The sequence below is a fragment of the Labrus mixtus genome, chromosome 2 (assembly GCF_963584025.1).
Source record: "Labrus mixtus chromosome 2, fLabMix1.1, whole genome shotgun sequence".
NCBI classification, from domain to species: Eukaryota; Metazoa; Chordata; class Actinopteri; order Labriformes; family Labridae; genus Labrus; species Labrus mixtus.
The window spans coordinates 23,181,123-23,195,720 of record NC_083613.1 but is presented as its reverse complement, the minus strand read 5'-3'; the positions used below and the strand labels follow the sequence as shown (position 1 = coordinate 23,195,720).

Below are 14,598 nucleotides of genomic sequence, written 5' to 3'. Positions count from 1 at the left end.
TGTGTGTAGGACTGAGCAGAAGTTGTTTTCCGAGTGAGCAGGACTTGAGCGCAGTGTGTCTGTCTGGCTGCTGCCAAAAGCCAAGGAACCGAGCTGCAGGAGGAGAGGCAGCAGCTGTAGCCCCACCACTATTTCTGGCTAAATCACATGACCGTTACATAAGCCCATTTTTCTTGCTCTAAAAAACAGTAAACTGCGACACAGGAAACACAACGCAGCCGTCCCCCATCCCCAACCCCCCCCCCCCTTGTTCATGCATACACACTGGAATATACACACATACACACTCTCACTTGGATAGGCTGGACCAAATGGCAATTTTGCAAACTCTGGAGCCTTCATGCCAAATGCTTTGCTCATTCCTGTGAATCTTGTTAACAATTGTTGGAGTGAAATACACTTCATGAGACAGGCAAAGTCGCGAAATGATCGTGCGTGTGTGTGGGTTTTTTTGTGTGTTCATGAGAGATTTTTTTTTATCCATGCACATTTTGTGCATACACTCACATGCCCTTGCACAGCATGTGTACCTCTGCATATGTGCATTTGCTTATCATCCCTTCATGTTGCAGGCTGGTGCTTGTTCACTGGTGACTATACTAAAATCCACATCTTCTGCTTTAATAGCAGACATCCAAATCCAAGACATTTTCATAAAAAAACTAAAGATAAGTAGATATAGATTGCTCAGATGCTTTATTAAATTTGACATCATTCTCAAAACACCCATCTTTTGGTACAATGAACACTCTGTCAGCATTGTTCATTTAATGGAGTCCACTCAAGTCTACTTTTAGCAAATGATCTCACAATCTGGAAACAACCCTCATAGTAGTCTCTGTTGTCTGTCAGCTTCAGCATACAAATGTATGAGGACTTTCTTTTGAAAAGGAAACACTGTTTCCTATTGGTCACTCACCTTAGCAAGAGCTATCTGCCCTGCAGTGCAATGCTACTGCCACCTGCACAGCTACCCTACATCTGATCTTCCAGCAAAAAAAAAAGTTAAAATGCTGCCTTCGACCTCGCAGTTTTAAATAGCCACCAGACACACGTGGTAACACCCTCGATTGTGGAAAAAAGAAGCCACTTAGATATAGTATTTGAGCCATATCAATAATACTACTATGAGTCCACCGTGAGTGGAATTCAGATGGGCTTCAGGTTTCTTGTCTTTGGAAGCTGATACTGCAAACACAAGATGATGTATGACCAAAAAGCATTCTCAGGGGCTTTGAAAAATAGTGCAAAAAATGCAGGTCCTAAAATAGCCACTAGAGGCTCTTTCCAAAAGCGAGTAAATTCTGATAGGCCCAAACATTTAAATGCCAAACTTTACAGATAGAGTAATCTTACTACAGGATTTGCTAAAAAAAAAAAAAAAAAAAAATCATTTCAGTCCCACAGATTATTGTAATTTAATAATCCTCTCACAAAGCATTCAGTCAATTATGTTGCGGTGTTTAGGAAAACCTTAATTACAGAGCCGCAAAAATACCAAAAACCAAAAAACAGGCTTCCCAGAGACATAATTTTTTGTTACCACAGAACCAATGGTATGCAAATCACTGCCTTGCAATAGTTCTGCTGCTTCAGTTTTTTGGACGACACACAAACAGCTTTGCTGGATGGGGCTCTACACAATTAAGTTTTCCTGTCTGGATTGTTGTAAAGAGGGTGCAGAAGTTGCAGTAAAGATGCTTTTTTTGTTTACTTATGGTAAGACATCTATAATACTATATCACAAACTATTTTCCTGTGCATTTCCTTCAAACAGAAATGTTCCTATTACATACCTATTACCTATTGCTTTTGTACATTATGAATTTAATAATTATTTAGACAACAGTATGGAGTCTGGAGGTGTCATTTTCAGAATCGGACAGTTCTCTTATAATACATTATACATTTATTCTAGCAGTAGGCACGTACAAATTAGAAACTTAGAGTCTAACATTTCTTATTTAACTTTCTTTCAAATCAAACAAATAAAAGAGGGCTAGCTGCTAACTGTCTTTCAAACTATAGGCTTACAACATCAGAGCTGTTTTAAAATAATTTCCATTCTTTTTCTGCTACTGTTTTATATGTGTGGATTAGGTGTATTTTAATTTCCAATAAAAAAAATAAAAAAAAACAGTATGTAGTGAAATTATCAATAATGGCATAAGAAAATAATGCACACCAGTTTGTACTGTGTGTGTAATAAACAAATCACCAGTGAACACACACAGATAAAACCCCATCAGATTGTAGCGGCTTATTTGGTTGAACACAACAGGTGTGACCCTCTGGCTGCGCTGAATCCTTTTTGCATTAATGTCAAAGAACAAAGGTATCACTGGAAGCAGGAAAAGATGGAGGTCAGATTATATCCCCTGCAGAGCAAGCAAGCCTGCAAGTCAGCCTGGGTCAGGGGAAATATGAGGGCAGGAGGAAGAAGTCTGTGTATACATGAGTGAGTTATATCATCATACATGCACAAAGCATACAACACACCTGCTAATGTAATACAGAAAAATGCAAAAAACAAATAGGCAATCCAGAGTAAATTTTAAACAGCAATTTAGTGAATAAAGTATCTCAAACACAAATAAGTTGCTGTATGTCTGGGTTTTTTTTTTCAAGGTTTTTTTTTGGCTTTTTATGCCTTTATTGTAGAGACAGAGCAGTGGGTAGAGTTGGAAATCAGGAACAGAGAGAGTGGGGGAATTACATGCGGGAAAGGAGCCACAGGTCGGATTCGAACCTGGGTCGCCCGCATGGAGGATTGAAGCCTCTCTGTCCATGGGGTGCGCACACTAACCACTAGGCTACCTGCCCCCCAGTATGTCTGTGTTTAATACATTTTTTAATTAAACTGACAACACAAGCAGATTCAATGTGCCAAATTAGCTTCCGAAAGAGTGCAAGGGATATTTATTATTATTATGTATTTTAAAGGCTAAGAATATAAAAATGGCCTATTTGTGTTAAAGTAACATCACCATTAGTTGCAGCTCTGATATATTGTAGCCCATGTGTTTATTTATTAAGTTGTAAATAAAACACACAGACTGTAAAATTAAATGTATCTAGGTTGCATTAGAGACCCTCCTCAGGCTGCAACCTAACTGCATTAGTAATGTAGGTCACACATATACACTACTTACAGTAAGCTGTACAGATTAAAGTTCTACCTGAAGTTGTACACCTTACTAACCCTTCTACTTATGAAGAAAAGTACACGCGCACATTTGCATGTTAAGTGTGTCCCTGTAAACATATTTGCATGTCGTTTTAGATCAGAGAAGCTGTGTGTTTGAAGATGTGTTTGGGAACTAGGATCAGAGCAACACTGCCTGCTAAATGGCTTCACTCCAACCGTTGTTACATGAGCTGCACACACACAGACACACACACGCACACACACGCATGCACGGCACACACACACACACACACACACACACACACACACACATACACAGACACACACAACCTGCAGCATTCACTGTGGAAGGAGGCCTTTATTCCCTCAGCCCGGGCTGAAAAGACATGATTGGACGGCTGAACTGCCAGTCAGAGCAGAAACTCTGCAAGCTGTGTCCTTAGATGAACTCTCCCACAGAGGCGGTACCAAAGAATAGGTTCTTAGATTGACACCAGCGCCATGGAAACCACGACCCAGTCACATTGCAGAACACAGTGAGGCCATAACAAGGCTGACTTACACCTCTGAAAACCTCCCAGTTCAATAAGAGAACAGGAAAAACAACAAGCAAGCTAAAAGTAGGGCCTAGTATTATTACAAAGACCAGACATGCCAAGCCACTGATGACATGTGCATAATAAGGGCTGCCTTCAAGTCTTCAAATGTGCTCCACATGCAGCCGATTATTAGGTGCAGCTGGCTTAGATCAACAAACTGCTCTTAAGTGGAGTGAATGCAGATGCGGGAGAGCAGCACATATGAATGTGTTCAGCTATTTCCACATTTCATTAGTGATGTAACTCATATTAACAAACTGTTGTTTGGTGTCAGAAGGCATTTTTCCCGTACAGTTTGGCATTGTTTATACTGAAGAATTCTTTCATTTCAATAGAGCCTGAAAACTGGCTGCAAAGTTTGCATGAGAAAGTTGCATCAACAGTAGCAAAACAGCTGCAAAACTAGTTCGCTTCATCAAAGTTTAAACCCCCTTTCTACATAGTGCGAGTATTGCAGCTGCAATGCTGTGAAAAATAAACTTGAAGACTTCCTGGGATTTGAATGGATGATTCTTTTATGAAATAAGCGTGTGAACGCTTAAAGAATGAATTGAGGCCGGCATGTTGAAGCTCACAGCCAAGCGCACACCGTGCATAATTAAGTACTTCTATACGTTTCCAGGGACCATGGTTATACACTTCATCATGTACAGTTGCCGCTGCCTTCTGGTGGATAAGACAGAAATTAAGCTGAGTGAATATATGTCCTCTTGAGGTGGACTGTAAGAGGCCCTTGTGGCCACTGGATATTCCAAACAGATGGTCCAAATGTAAACCTAAAACACAGACTTCAAAGAATAACTTGGCCAAGCCGCAGTGATGAAAGAAAAAAAAGCTACCAAACAACACCTTGTGTGACTCGTATAATGGGGAAAGACGACCCTCCACAGTGTAAAGTGATTTGTTGATGACTCCAGAATGCTAACTAGCTCTGTATTAAAGGGCTGAGAGTCAGTTAGTCGTCTAATGAGCTACAGACAACCAAAAAAAGTTGTGTCCCCCAGAGGCAAGCCGTGCCAAAAGAAATTAAGCACAGGCTGGATTATTCCCCTCACACTGATGCCCACTCTCTGCAGTCTTCTTTTTATATCTTACACGCCTAGCCTAAGCTTTTAACTCTGAGAGGAAAGAGGAGGAGAAGGAGGAGGAAATACTGGGATTGGGGAGGAGTGAAACGTCTCCTCACGTCCTAGCTTACACCTCTCTGGCGCTGGCTGCTGACACATCGCTTTCCACCCTTCTCCCTGATTCTTCCTCTCTCTCAGCTCCTCCTCTCTTTATCTCTCTGTCTGCGTCTGACTTTTTCTTTGTCCTTCCTCTCCCCACCTCTCTCCCCCCCCCCCCCCCCCCCCCGCCCTGGATGTATCTGTTTCACTGTCCTCTATCGCTCTTCACTTTGCAAAATTCTTCTCTCCGTTTTTTCATCCTTTGCCCACCTCTACCTTATAACTCTCTCTTTCTCGTTCCACCTCAGCAGCAGCTGTGGAGGGGTCAAGTAAGGTAACAGCTATCTTTGCACTTCACAAGGGCGTACACACAACCTTGATGACATCACAGGCCTGTGTGGGCGGCCCTTATTACGCTAAGCGAGTTTGCACAGTTGCAGCCGTTCTGCGGGGCAGGATAAAGGGTAAAATCAGAAGCTGAGAGAGGCTTGTGAAGAGATTGCTGCATTCAATTTAAAGGGAATCACACAATCAATGAGTCGGTTTCGGAATAATTATGTTCAACACGAGAGACAAATAGGGGTTAAGGAGTTTAATCAAAGAGCCCATCGAGATCTGAACTCTTCAAAGCCTAACCTGACCAGCCCACTCACACAAAGTCAGATTATAAGGATCTGCTAAAGGCTCTCTGTGGGCCTAGCTTGAAGCAAGAACAAGCCATGCCTGATTCGATAACCCCAGACACATAATCTGGTTTCAGGTCTCCGTAATGACGCTGCCTAAATATCATCAAATTAAGGCATGATTTGATTGGGAACGAGCGCAATTCCTCCAATGGTCAGGAAAACACCTAGAGGGCCCGATGGCTGGCAGTTAGGCGTGTTTGCTTCCCCCCCCCCCCCGTGCTCCTCGATCTGTGAGCGGCTGTTTTGCATTCAGACACTCATCTTAATGAGTTAGGCCAACGCCTCAGGCAACAGGCACAAAATGAAAAGGACATTATGGCTGCTGCTGATTTTCCCCTCACTAAATATAACATAAAGGGCCTGCTGCAGGAGAATTACCCACTCAGTGTTTTCATTTCATTCAATGTGCCACTCAAGTCTATAAATATAATATACCAAATGTTTTGAGTCATTTCAATCTTTTTTACATAATATTGTGCAAAGTCCACAGAGATTTCACAGAGGTTTGTTTGATAAAACAGTTAAGTGCAAATAAACTACGATATTAGTTAATCATTCTTCGAGGAATTACAGCTTTTTATGGAGTGAACAAAATACTTTGCACCATGTTTCTGACCTTTGAGATCTACAACTTCTAAAAAGTTCTAACAGGAAATAAGTGATAATCTGGAAATGTGTGAAGAAGGACTGACGGCAAACATTTTCTCACTTCTCAGTGTGAAAGATGTAAGCAAGTATCACAAATTGAAACTTTCTTGAGGTAACTCCATCCCGACTAACTATTGTCAGTATATTGAACAAAACATCTGCCAATACTTTTGCAAGCCAAGACTGTCAGCGATATTGTTTGAAAATAACATGATATTCACTGCAACAATTTTTGGCTCAATGACTGTGATTGAAATACGCTGAATAACAGAATAAATCTGGCACAGCAGCTTATTCCTCTTACAGTTACCCAAATATTAGCTTTAGACTTAAGAGTTTAAACCACTTATGTCACTCTTCTCAAAGCAATAACAGTAAGACATGGATTTTCCTTCTTTTTTTTTTAAATCCCTAAGCGTGAGAAAAGTACAATAGCCATTAGCGCTCGGCAGACTTCAACCAAAAACATCCTAACCTCTTAGTTTGCATTTTTAAACAGCTTGCAAATAAAACTCAACCACTTTAAGTGACACATTCACCACATAGATGAATGTGTTTAAAATATAGAAAATACAAACAGATGCAGACTGACTGTATTTTCAAAAGAATATGAATTCATTATGAGCAATTAAATCAATTCACTTCAATCCAAAGTGGTAAGTTCTATCCTTTTGGGGCAAACAGAAACCTTCTAGATGTTCTTGTTGTTGAGCACTAGCTGCTGTAGTCCTCCCCCCCCCAGTGTTGTCTTTATTGAATATGAGCTACTGCGGTACCTTCCACTGCTCTTTTGAAGAAGACTTTGCAGCTCCCACACGTCACCACACCGTAGTGGCACCCTGACGCCTCGTCTCCACAGACCAGACACACTTTGGCCGTTGAGGAAGGTTGCCTCAGCGGCGAGCTGAAAGACACAAACACAAGTTTTCAGACAGGTGATATCCATCAACAAGAATTATTAAAAGAGCAAACATCAAAATAAAAACCAAGACTATCTCCTTCCTGGTGCAAACTGTGAACCATTCTGGATTTTTACAACCAGCAGTACAGTAGCAAGGCAATGAAGCTGGCCATAAATATGTCTGCCAGCCAAGAGCAGGGGGGCTTTGCACTTTGCGATGATTTATAGCATCACATGGCTTATGGAGATGACAGTGACAGATTTATAGAGGAGATTATTTAAATTCAATAAGCGGAGAGACACAGAGCAGGATGTCAAATTTAAGTCGGATCCAAAACACTTGTCCCCCTCTCTGGCATAAAAAGGGAGGCACAGGAAAATAATTGAATTTAATCCCTAATCAATCCAAAAGTTTGTTGTGTGATAGTGTAAACTGTGATCCCGGTCAAATGTCAAAGTTGAAGATTAATATTTGCTTGAATATCTGTACTTTAAGTAGCATGACATGTTGTTGTTATTTACCCTGCAGCCACAGTTAACAGGAAAAACAACTGATTTTAATTGAATTGATGACAGTCTGGTGCAGCTCTACCTGGGCATCGTTTACTTTGGCATCACACACTGCTCTCACCACTGACTGATGCACTATAATTACATGACCATTAAAGCTCAGGATGTGCAGCCTGATCTCACTGATGCATAGCTAAATGTGTCAATAAGTTAACAGTTACAGTCAGTGCCAAATGTAGTGAATTATATCCGCCTAGCAGTTAATCTGCCATCAGGTGCAAAACAGGCAGCTAAAAGCAGGTTGCACCTGAGGCTGAACAATGTGCCCTTCAAGTTGTTTAAAGGTGAATTCATTGTATTATAATCATTGCTTTTCTTCTCAGGCTTAAGTGAACGTTCTTCTGCTTTGTTTGTCCTGTTTGTACAATAGGCCTGTTTAAATACAATAGGCCCAGTGAAAGATGTCGGGGTTGTGGTTTGCTGATTAAATTCCTACTTAAAAGTCGCTTGCCATGGCAGATTAATAAAGTCAAAAATTGGATTAATTTTGTCCCTAAAGATCGACAAGGCAACGTGAGTGTCATTGTATCAGTTTGACAGATACATTTGTGCACCAATGTTATCAGACTATATAGAGCACCTTTATAATGTGCATGAAGACATAACTGACACAATTTAGAAACACTGTCACCCCTACATAGTTTGGGTATTTTTGAACTCAGTCACAATGGTTTATTAACAAATTTAAATGTTCCCGATCAAAAAATGTTTCTCACCTCTGCAAGAAGGTCTTTCAAAACTGAATATAATGGAGCTCTGGTTAGTATCTGTAGTATGCATATGTTATGCCAACCTATAAATTCAGCTGTTTAAGTCTTAATGCATTGGATATAAATGCTTAATCTGTTTCTAAAACTAAGCTCTGATAAATGCAGATGATGCAGATTAGTGATGGATGGGGGGTGACAGGTGGATTTGACAACAGAACAGGCGGGCTGATAGTCTTTTAAGAAACATAGAAATTATTAAAAATATAACATCTTCCAACTATACTAAAACATTATTTCAGTTATTAATTTAGCAGAAATATGAGGCATTTTCTGTCTCCAACCTCTTAAATATAAGATTTGGCTACTATATCTCAGTCATTAATCATAAAAACAATTAGACATCTGAAAAGTTTTTTTGTCTTAATTTTTGGATATATTTTTAGATGATTTTTTTGCTCATAAGACAAAATCCTTTTTTGAGAAAAAAAATCTGCATATTATTTGATAATACGGTTTGTTCACAGCCCTGAATGGAATGGATTTGTTGTTGCTCTTAGGATATACAGTTTAATTTATTTTATACATAACAGGAACACACACACAAATACACACAAAATCAACCCAAATATGTAGATGGGTACAAAGACAGAACACCTTGTATCAAAACATTGAAAGTGGCCTCAGCTTCCCCTTCTTTTCTGTGCTAATTACCTCCCTCCCATCTCAATCAATAACATGCAAGGTGATTGTCTGGTTAACATTCTCCTTACATCCTTCATCAAACCAGCTGCCAGGCTCTCTTTCTCTCCTCTTCCGTCCCTCTCCCTCTCTCTCTCATGCACACACATTTCCTCCAGGGGGACTTGCTGGAAAGGGGTACAGCAACAGCACACTCAGATACAATCAGGACCACTGATCTAATTCCCTCTTGTCCATCTACACACACATTCAATTTGTTAGGACGCTTAGAGGAGTCTCTGGTGAGGTGTTTGTCTGACTGGATCTTTCTGGCGTCGGGCCGTGGTTTCAGCTAATGCGAGTGTGTGTATATGTGTGCAAATCTAATCCATGTCAAGGTTTGTTTTCCAGCAGGTTATCCACCGACTATTCCACAACATTTTCACACCGTTACTAAACAATATACAGTATATATATATTTAAAGTATATAGCACTAAATCATAACAAAAGTTATCCAAAGACTCTGCAGAAACAGTAGGATAGACCATATTATTCATTATTTCAAGAGACCTAATGTTATTTTTCAACTGATTTGGAAACAGTGGCAAAGAAGAACTTTATCTAAAGAGGCAGAACCTCGAGTTGAACCAGACTCATTGATAAACAGCCATCTGCCAGGACAGGATGGGCCGAGCAAGCGGGAAAAGGGAGAGATAGAAAGAGAGAGATTTACAGAGACAGACAGAGAGACAGAGAAACATGGAGACAGATAGACTGGGAGACAGATGTACAGGGAGGAGGTCAGACAGTCAGAGAGACAGACAGACAGGAAGACAAATAGACAGGCAGACTGACACAGAGCTAGACATACAGACACAGTGCACACACTGGGAGACAGGAACACACACACACACACACACACACACACACACACACACACACACACACACACACACACACACACACACACACACACACACACACACACACACACACACACACACACACACACACACACACACAGGGAGTCTGACTTGGAGAAAGACAGACACACAGACTGGAGGACGAGAAGTCAAACAGGGAGGAAGACAGAACGAAAAGGAGACACAAAGACAGACAGACAGATAGACAGGGAGGACCACAGGCTAACAGGGACACAGATGAGATTACACGAGATGTACACCGCAACAAAATTAACAACAGATTAACAGACTAATGGTATCAATACCAACACAAATAATTGTGTCGTTAATGTTACGCACTTTAACAATACCAAACTATGGCAATGATAATCAAAGCTGATATAAGAAATTGTTGTAGTGTGAACAAGAAGACAATCCACACCAAAAAAAGACAAACTGTATGGCCAAAAGCACACCCGCAGCACCTGAGAAGTCCCTCTAAAGTACGATTTTAACATCTACTCAGCGCTCAGCCCTTTCAATATCACCCCACATTAAAACCTTGTCGCTGCCTGCCAGCCTGCCATGCCCGCCCGCTCGTCCACCAACAAGGTGACTTCCCCTCCCTCAGAGAACTATATAGGTCATTCTCTCTCTCTCTCTCTCTCTCCCTCTCTCTCTCTCTGCTTATGAAACCAGAGCAGACAGGCCAGGCTGCAGTGACTGTGTATCCAACTCTGCCAGTAGCCCCGAAACTAAACACATGAGCCACCAGACATTCCCAACACGAGTCTGTTTCTGCAGAGAAGCTAACCCTGTGTTTGTCAGCTTTCAGTACGTGCAGAGATCATTACTGACATAAGTACGAATGAGATGAGAGAATAAAGGGATGACCTGCACCAAAAGGTCTTCAAGATTGGTGCGTTGTGGTCAAATGGTGAGCGTCCTTCTAACCACCAGGGCATGCGGACTAGCCAAATAAATCTCCTTCTTGTTTAGCTTGTCAAGTTCTCAGTTACAATTTCTGTCTGTTACAATAAAAGCTGCAATTATTTTTTTTTACCACTGGAAGTCAGAAACGTGTAAAGACTGGCAGTTCAAGCAGAACTTTTTTTTTTAACCCTTCATCCAATGTTGTAAATACAAAGCTAGAGTGCAGAAGAAGCAGATTTCCAACGAGAGTGTTAGCGTTTTCAGTTTTGGAAATGCTGCAAACAATCTGACACAGACATTTTTTTCTATTCAACATTTTAGATTTTGTGTTGAAAAAAATTCTAAATGCCTGAAACAATACCTCCAAAAATGGGGTGCAGGCCACCACAAAAAGTTCTGAAGTTGTGTGCAGGTTAGTTCTGTGTTCCGGGCTTGTAACTTTCTTTTCATTGACCCCATGTGTTCTCTATTTCTGGGTACAGTCTCAGACTTACTCAATGGGACTGTGCATGGATCAAAGGTCTTGTTCTTTGCTCTAGTTGTTGCTTTCTTTCTCTTCCTATGAAACCCCAGGGCAGCGCTTTCAATGTTTTCAGTGTCCTTTCATCTTTAAAGATAACGCACAAAGCTAACTACTGATTTAGTTGCTGTTTATTTCCCATGAGGATACAGATGAGTCAAGTACACAACATCTGCTTCTTCCCACTGCATAGAAATTAGTTTCTTTTGCTGCTCAGGAAAATTATTTTTAAAAAAATCACACAAAAAAAGAGAAATCCAAGAATACGTCCAGAAGAAGCAATCTGTGCCCACCAAAATGTGAGGGAGCTAGACCACAGGACAGATGTTTGGGCTCAAACTAGCCTGACGCTTTTCTACTATTAATTTCGGCTGTCATACTGGGAGCATTCTCCAAACGATTCAAATATCTCGGCCCTCAGCTGTGGAGGGAATGTTAAATCAGCGAGAGCAAAGCCCAGAGAAGACGGGCTAAAGATTTATCTGAACCTGGGAAGAGTTAAGTTTGTTTGTTTCACACACAATTACATCACATGTAATGAGAACCCTCTACTGCATGGTGTCGCCTTATGGCAACTAATTGCCAATTACTTTATCTCAATTTTACTGAAGGCAGTCAAATTAAATCCATGTTTTACTGTTTAGTTGTGAAAGGGGGGGGGGGGGTTACTTTGAAAGACAAATAATCTATGACATCAGATGACCAGGAAATCTTGTTTGTCTGTCTTTTCCCATGGACTTGTGACACCCGGCAGTTCATGCTCTAGGGTGTCCTAACACTGCTTAATTCTTCTATTATTTGGAAAAAAAACCATTTTTTTTAAAACAATCTTGAGTTGGATAACTTTAAGTTTTCATCAATTAAACCACTTTAGATGTGACTAACGATTTTTTTTGTGAAATGGTAACATGTCATTTATTGTCATATGGCAACTATATGCAAATATGGAAGCGTTCTTCATACATTGAACCTTTTGGACTGTAATTGACTAACATATCACTAGACAAGGCCTGTTTGTTTATGGCTTAAATCATCACCACGATTGTTTTTGATTAATATTGAGATCACAATTATTTCACACTATTACTCCTAGATTTTACAACCTCTGCATCACATGCATTTATCAAACTAAAACTCTCTAAACACTTTAACATTCTGAACACTTTTACAAGCAATGAATGTAAATAGATATAGGTGGAAAAATATAAATACATAAAAATGATTAAAAAAAATATATACAATAATAATATACAAAAATAATAAACATTTTCGGGGCATAGAGGTGATGTACTCTTGTGGCCAAAATATAACAACAAACACATTGAAACATTAACACATGACAGAGCCTTTGGACAAAACGAGCGAAACACAGCATGCGGCACAGTTATCTTTTGATTTCCATTATCTTGTTTTCATGATCATGGGAAGCCAAAAGCGTAATTGAAATTACAAATTGATTAATTGCCCAGCCATATACTAGGCGACTTTGAGGTTATCTTTACAATTAAAATTTTATTTAAAAGTAATAATAAACATCATTTTTATTTATATTTTGTAATCTCAGGCATTTTAAACTGTAACATCTGGATTATAAATTACACCACTGTGATTATTGTTTTAACAGAAGGAATTTGATATCCCAAACTCTATGTTGGTCCACTTATGTTTACATTACGCGTCCATACACTCAAAAAAACAATTTCTAGTCAGTAAAGCCATACGTTGAGACTTTTAACACATATTTTTTTCCAAAAATGTTCTATAGATCGTTTACCGGTTGTGGGTACAGTGTGATTAATATATTAATACAGTCTAGATAACACAGTAAAAGCCATCGCAGGCAGCATTTAGTACCTTTTTTTAAATAGCCAGTTTACGTATGCTATTTTCATCCATAGTTCAAGCCAGCTACTTCTTAGGGAGAGGGACAGAGAAAAAGGGCAGAGAGTTTGGCTCTTCCACCAGAGGAGAGGGGTTTAGTTCAGTCAGAGTGGGGAATGTAATGTAAAATTATGTTTTTTAAATATTTACTAAATTAAAAGAATGCTATTTAATGAAAATTATTATATGTAATTAAACAAGAACTAACTGTGTTTTTGTTCAACAATGTTATGTCCCTGTGTCTTTCACTATCGTATTATGATGCTCCTATAACCATACAATCATTTAACTGTGTAAAGATTTTTTATATAAATAATATTTTCTGTTGCAACAGATTTGGGTGAATGTTGCTTTACCAACGTATTTTTCTGCAGCTGTAATTGTGCACTTAATATTCACAGCAGTCATTTAAAGCAGCCAACTGTTTCTTTTCTTTGTTCTTTTTTTTTCATTTATTTTGTGACTTTATTCTAGGGTCTCCATTAACCATAAACAGGTCAATAAAAGGCCAGAGGTCCTCTGAGCATAGCATAACTAGAACAATTAGTTGCCGTGGAAACGGAGCATGAAGTCGAAGGGAACAGACAAATTAGAGATGTCAAGGAAGTCAAGGGGTGCTGTAGTTATTCTGAGGTTATCAAGATAACATCATTACGGCTTGGCTGAATAATGGGCTGAGAGATGGCTGTGTGATGGAGGACAGCAGTGGGCACACCACGTGGTCCGATTGAACCCAGTGACCCACCGAAGTACATTAGCATGACCGAGTCCGTGTCTGTAAACAGGCAGCTGAACCACAGGGAGACTTCTGTTGTATGGAAAAACAATGGCCATGTCATGCATGTTACGCCGTCTGCAACAAACACACACACACACACACACACGCTTATTGTACTGTATTTACAGAGCAAGCCGCCCACTGTAGAGGCAAATATGTGTGTGTGTGTGTGTGTGAGAGAGAGTGTGTTTGAGAGTAGACACAGTGACTCGCTCTTTCTAGAGGCTGTTAACACACGCATAGTTCAGACAAGTACCACAGCCTTCCTTAACCTGCACCTCATGAAAGAGAAGCATCCTTGACCCTGCAAAAAAAAAAAAAAAAAGAAACCCAGCGTCCCCAGTACAGTACTTCTCTATGCTCTGCCCTAAAATATTTATGTAACAAACACCTTAGCATGCTGAAAAACCTTAAGCTAGACCAGCTCAAAGAATATTTATGTAACACACACACAACTTGGCCTGTTGGAGAGGTAAA

At 40.0% G+C, this 14,598-nt stretch overlaps 1 protein-coding gene across 1 annotated transcript in view; it reads right to left on the bottom strand.

Annotated features, from left to right (window-relative positions):
• The window catches only part of nr3c2 (nuclear receptor subfamily 3, group C, member 2), an 80,421-nt gene that overhangs the window by 26,004 nt on the left and 39,819 nt on the right, over nt 1-14,598 (bottom strand). Inside the window, exon 3 of the mRNA XM_061057152.1 lies at nt 7,024-7,151. Coding sequence (XP_060913135.1) covers nt 7,024-7,151 — 128 coding nt within the window. The remainder of the gene's footprint in view (nt 1-7,023; nt 7,152-14,598) is intronic.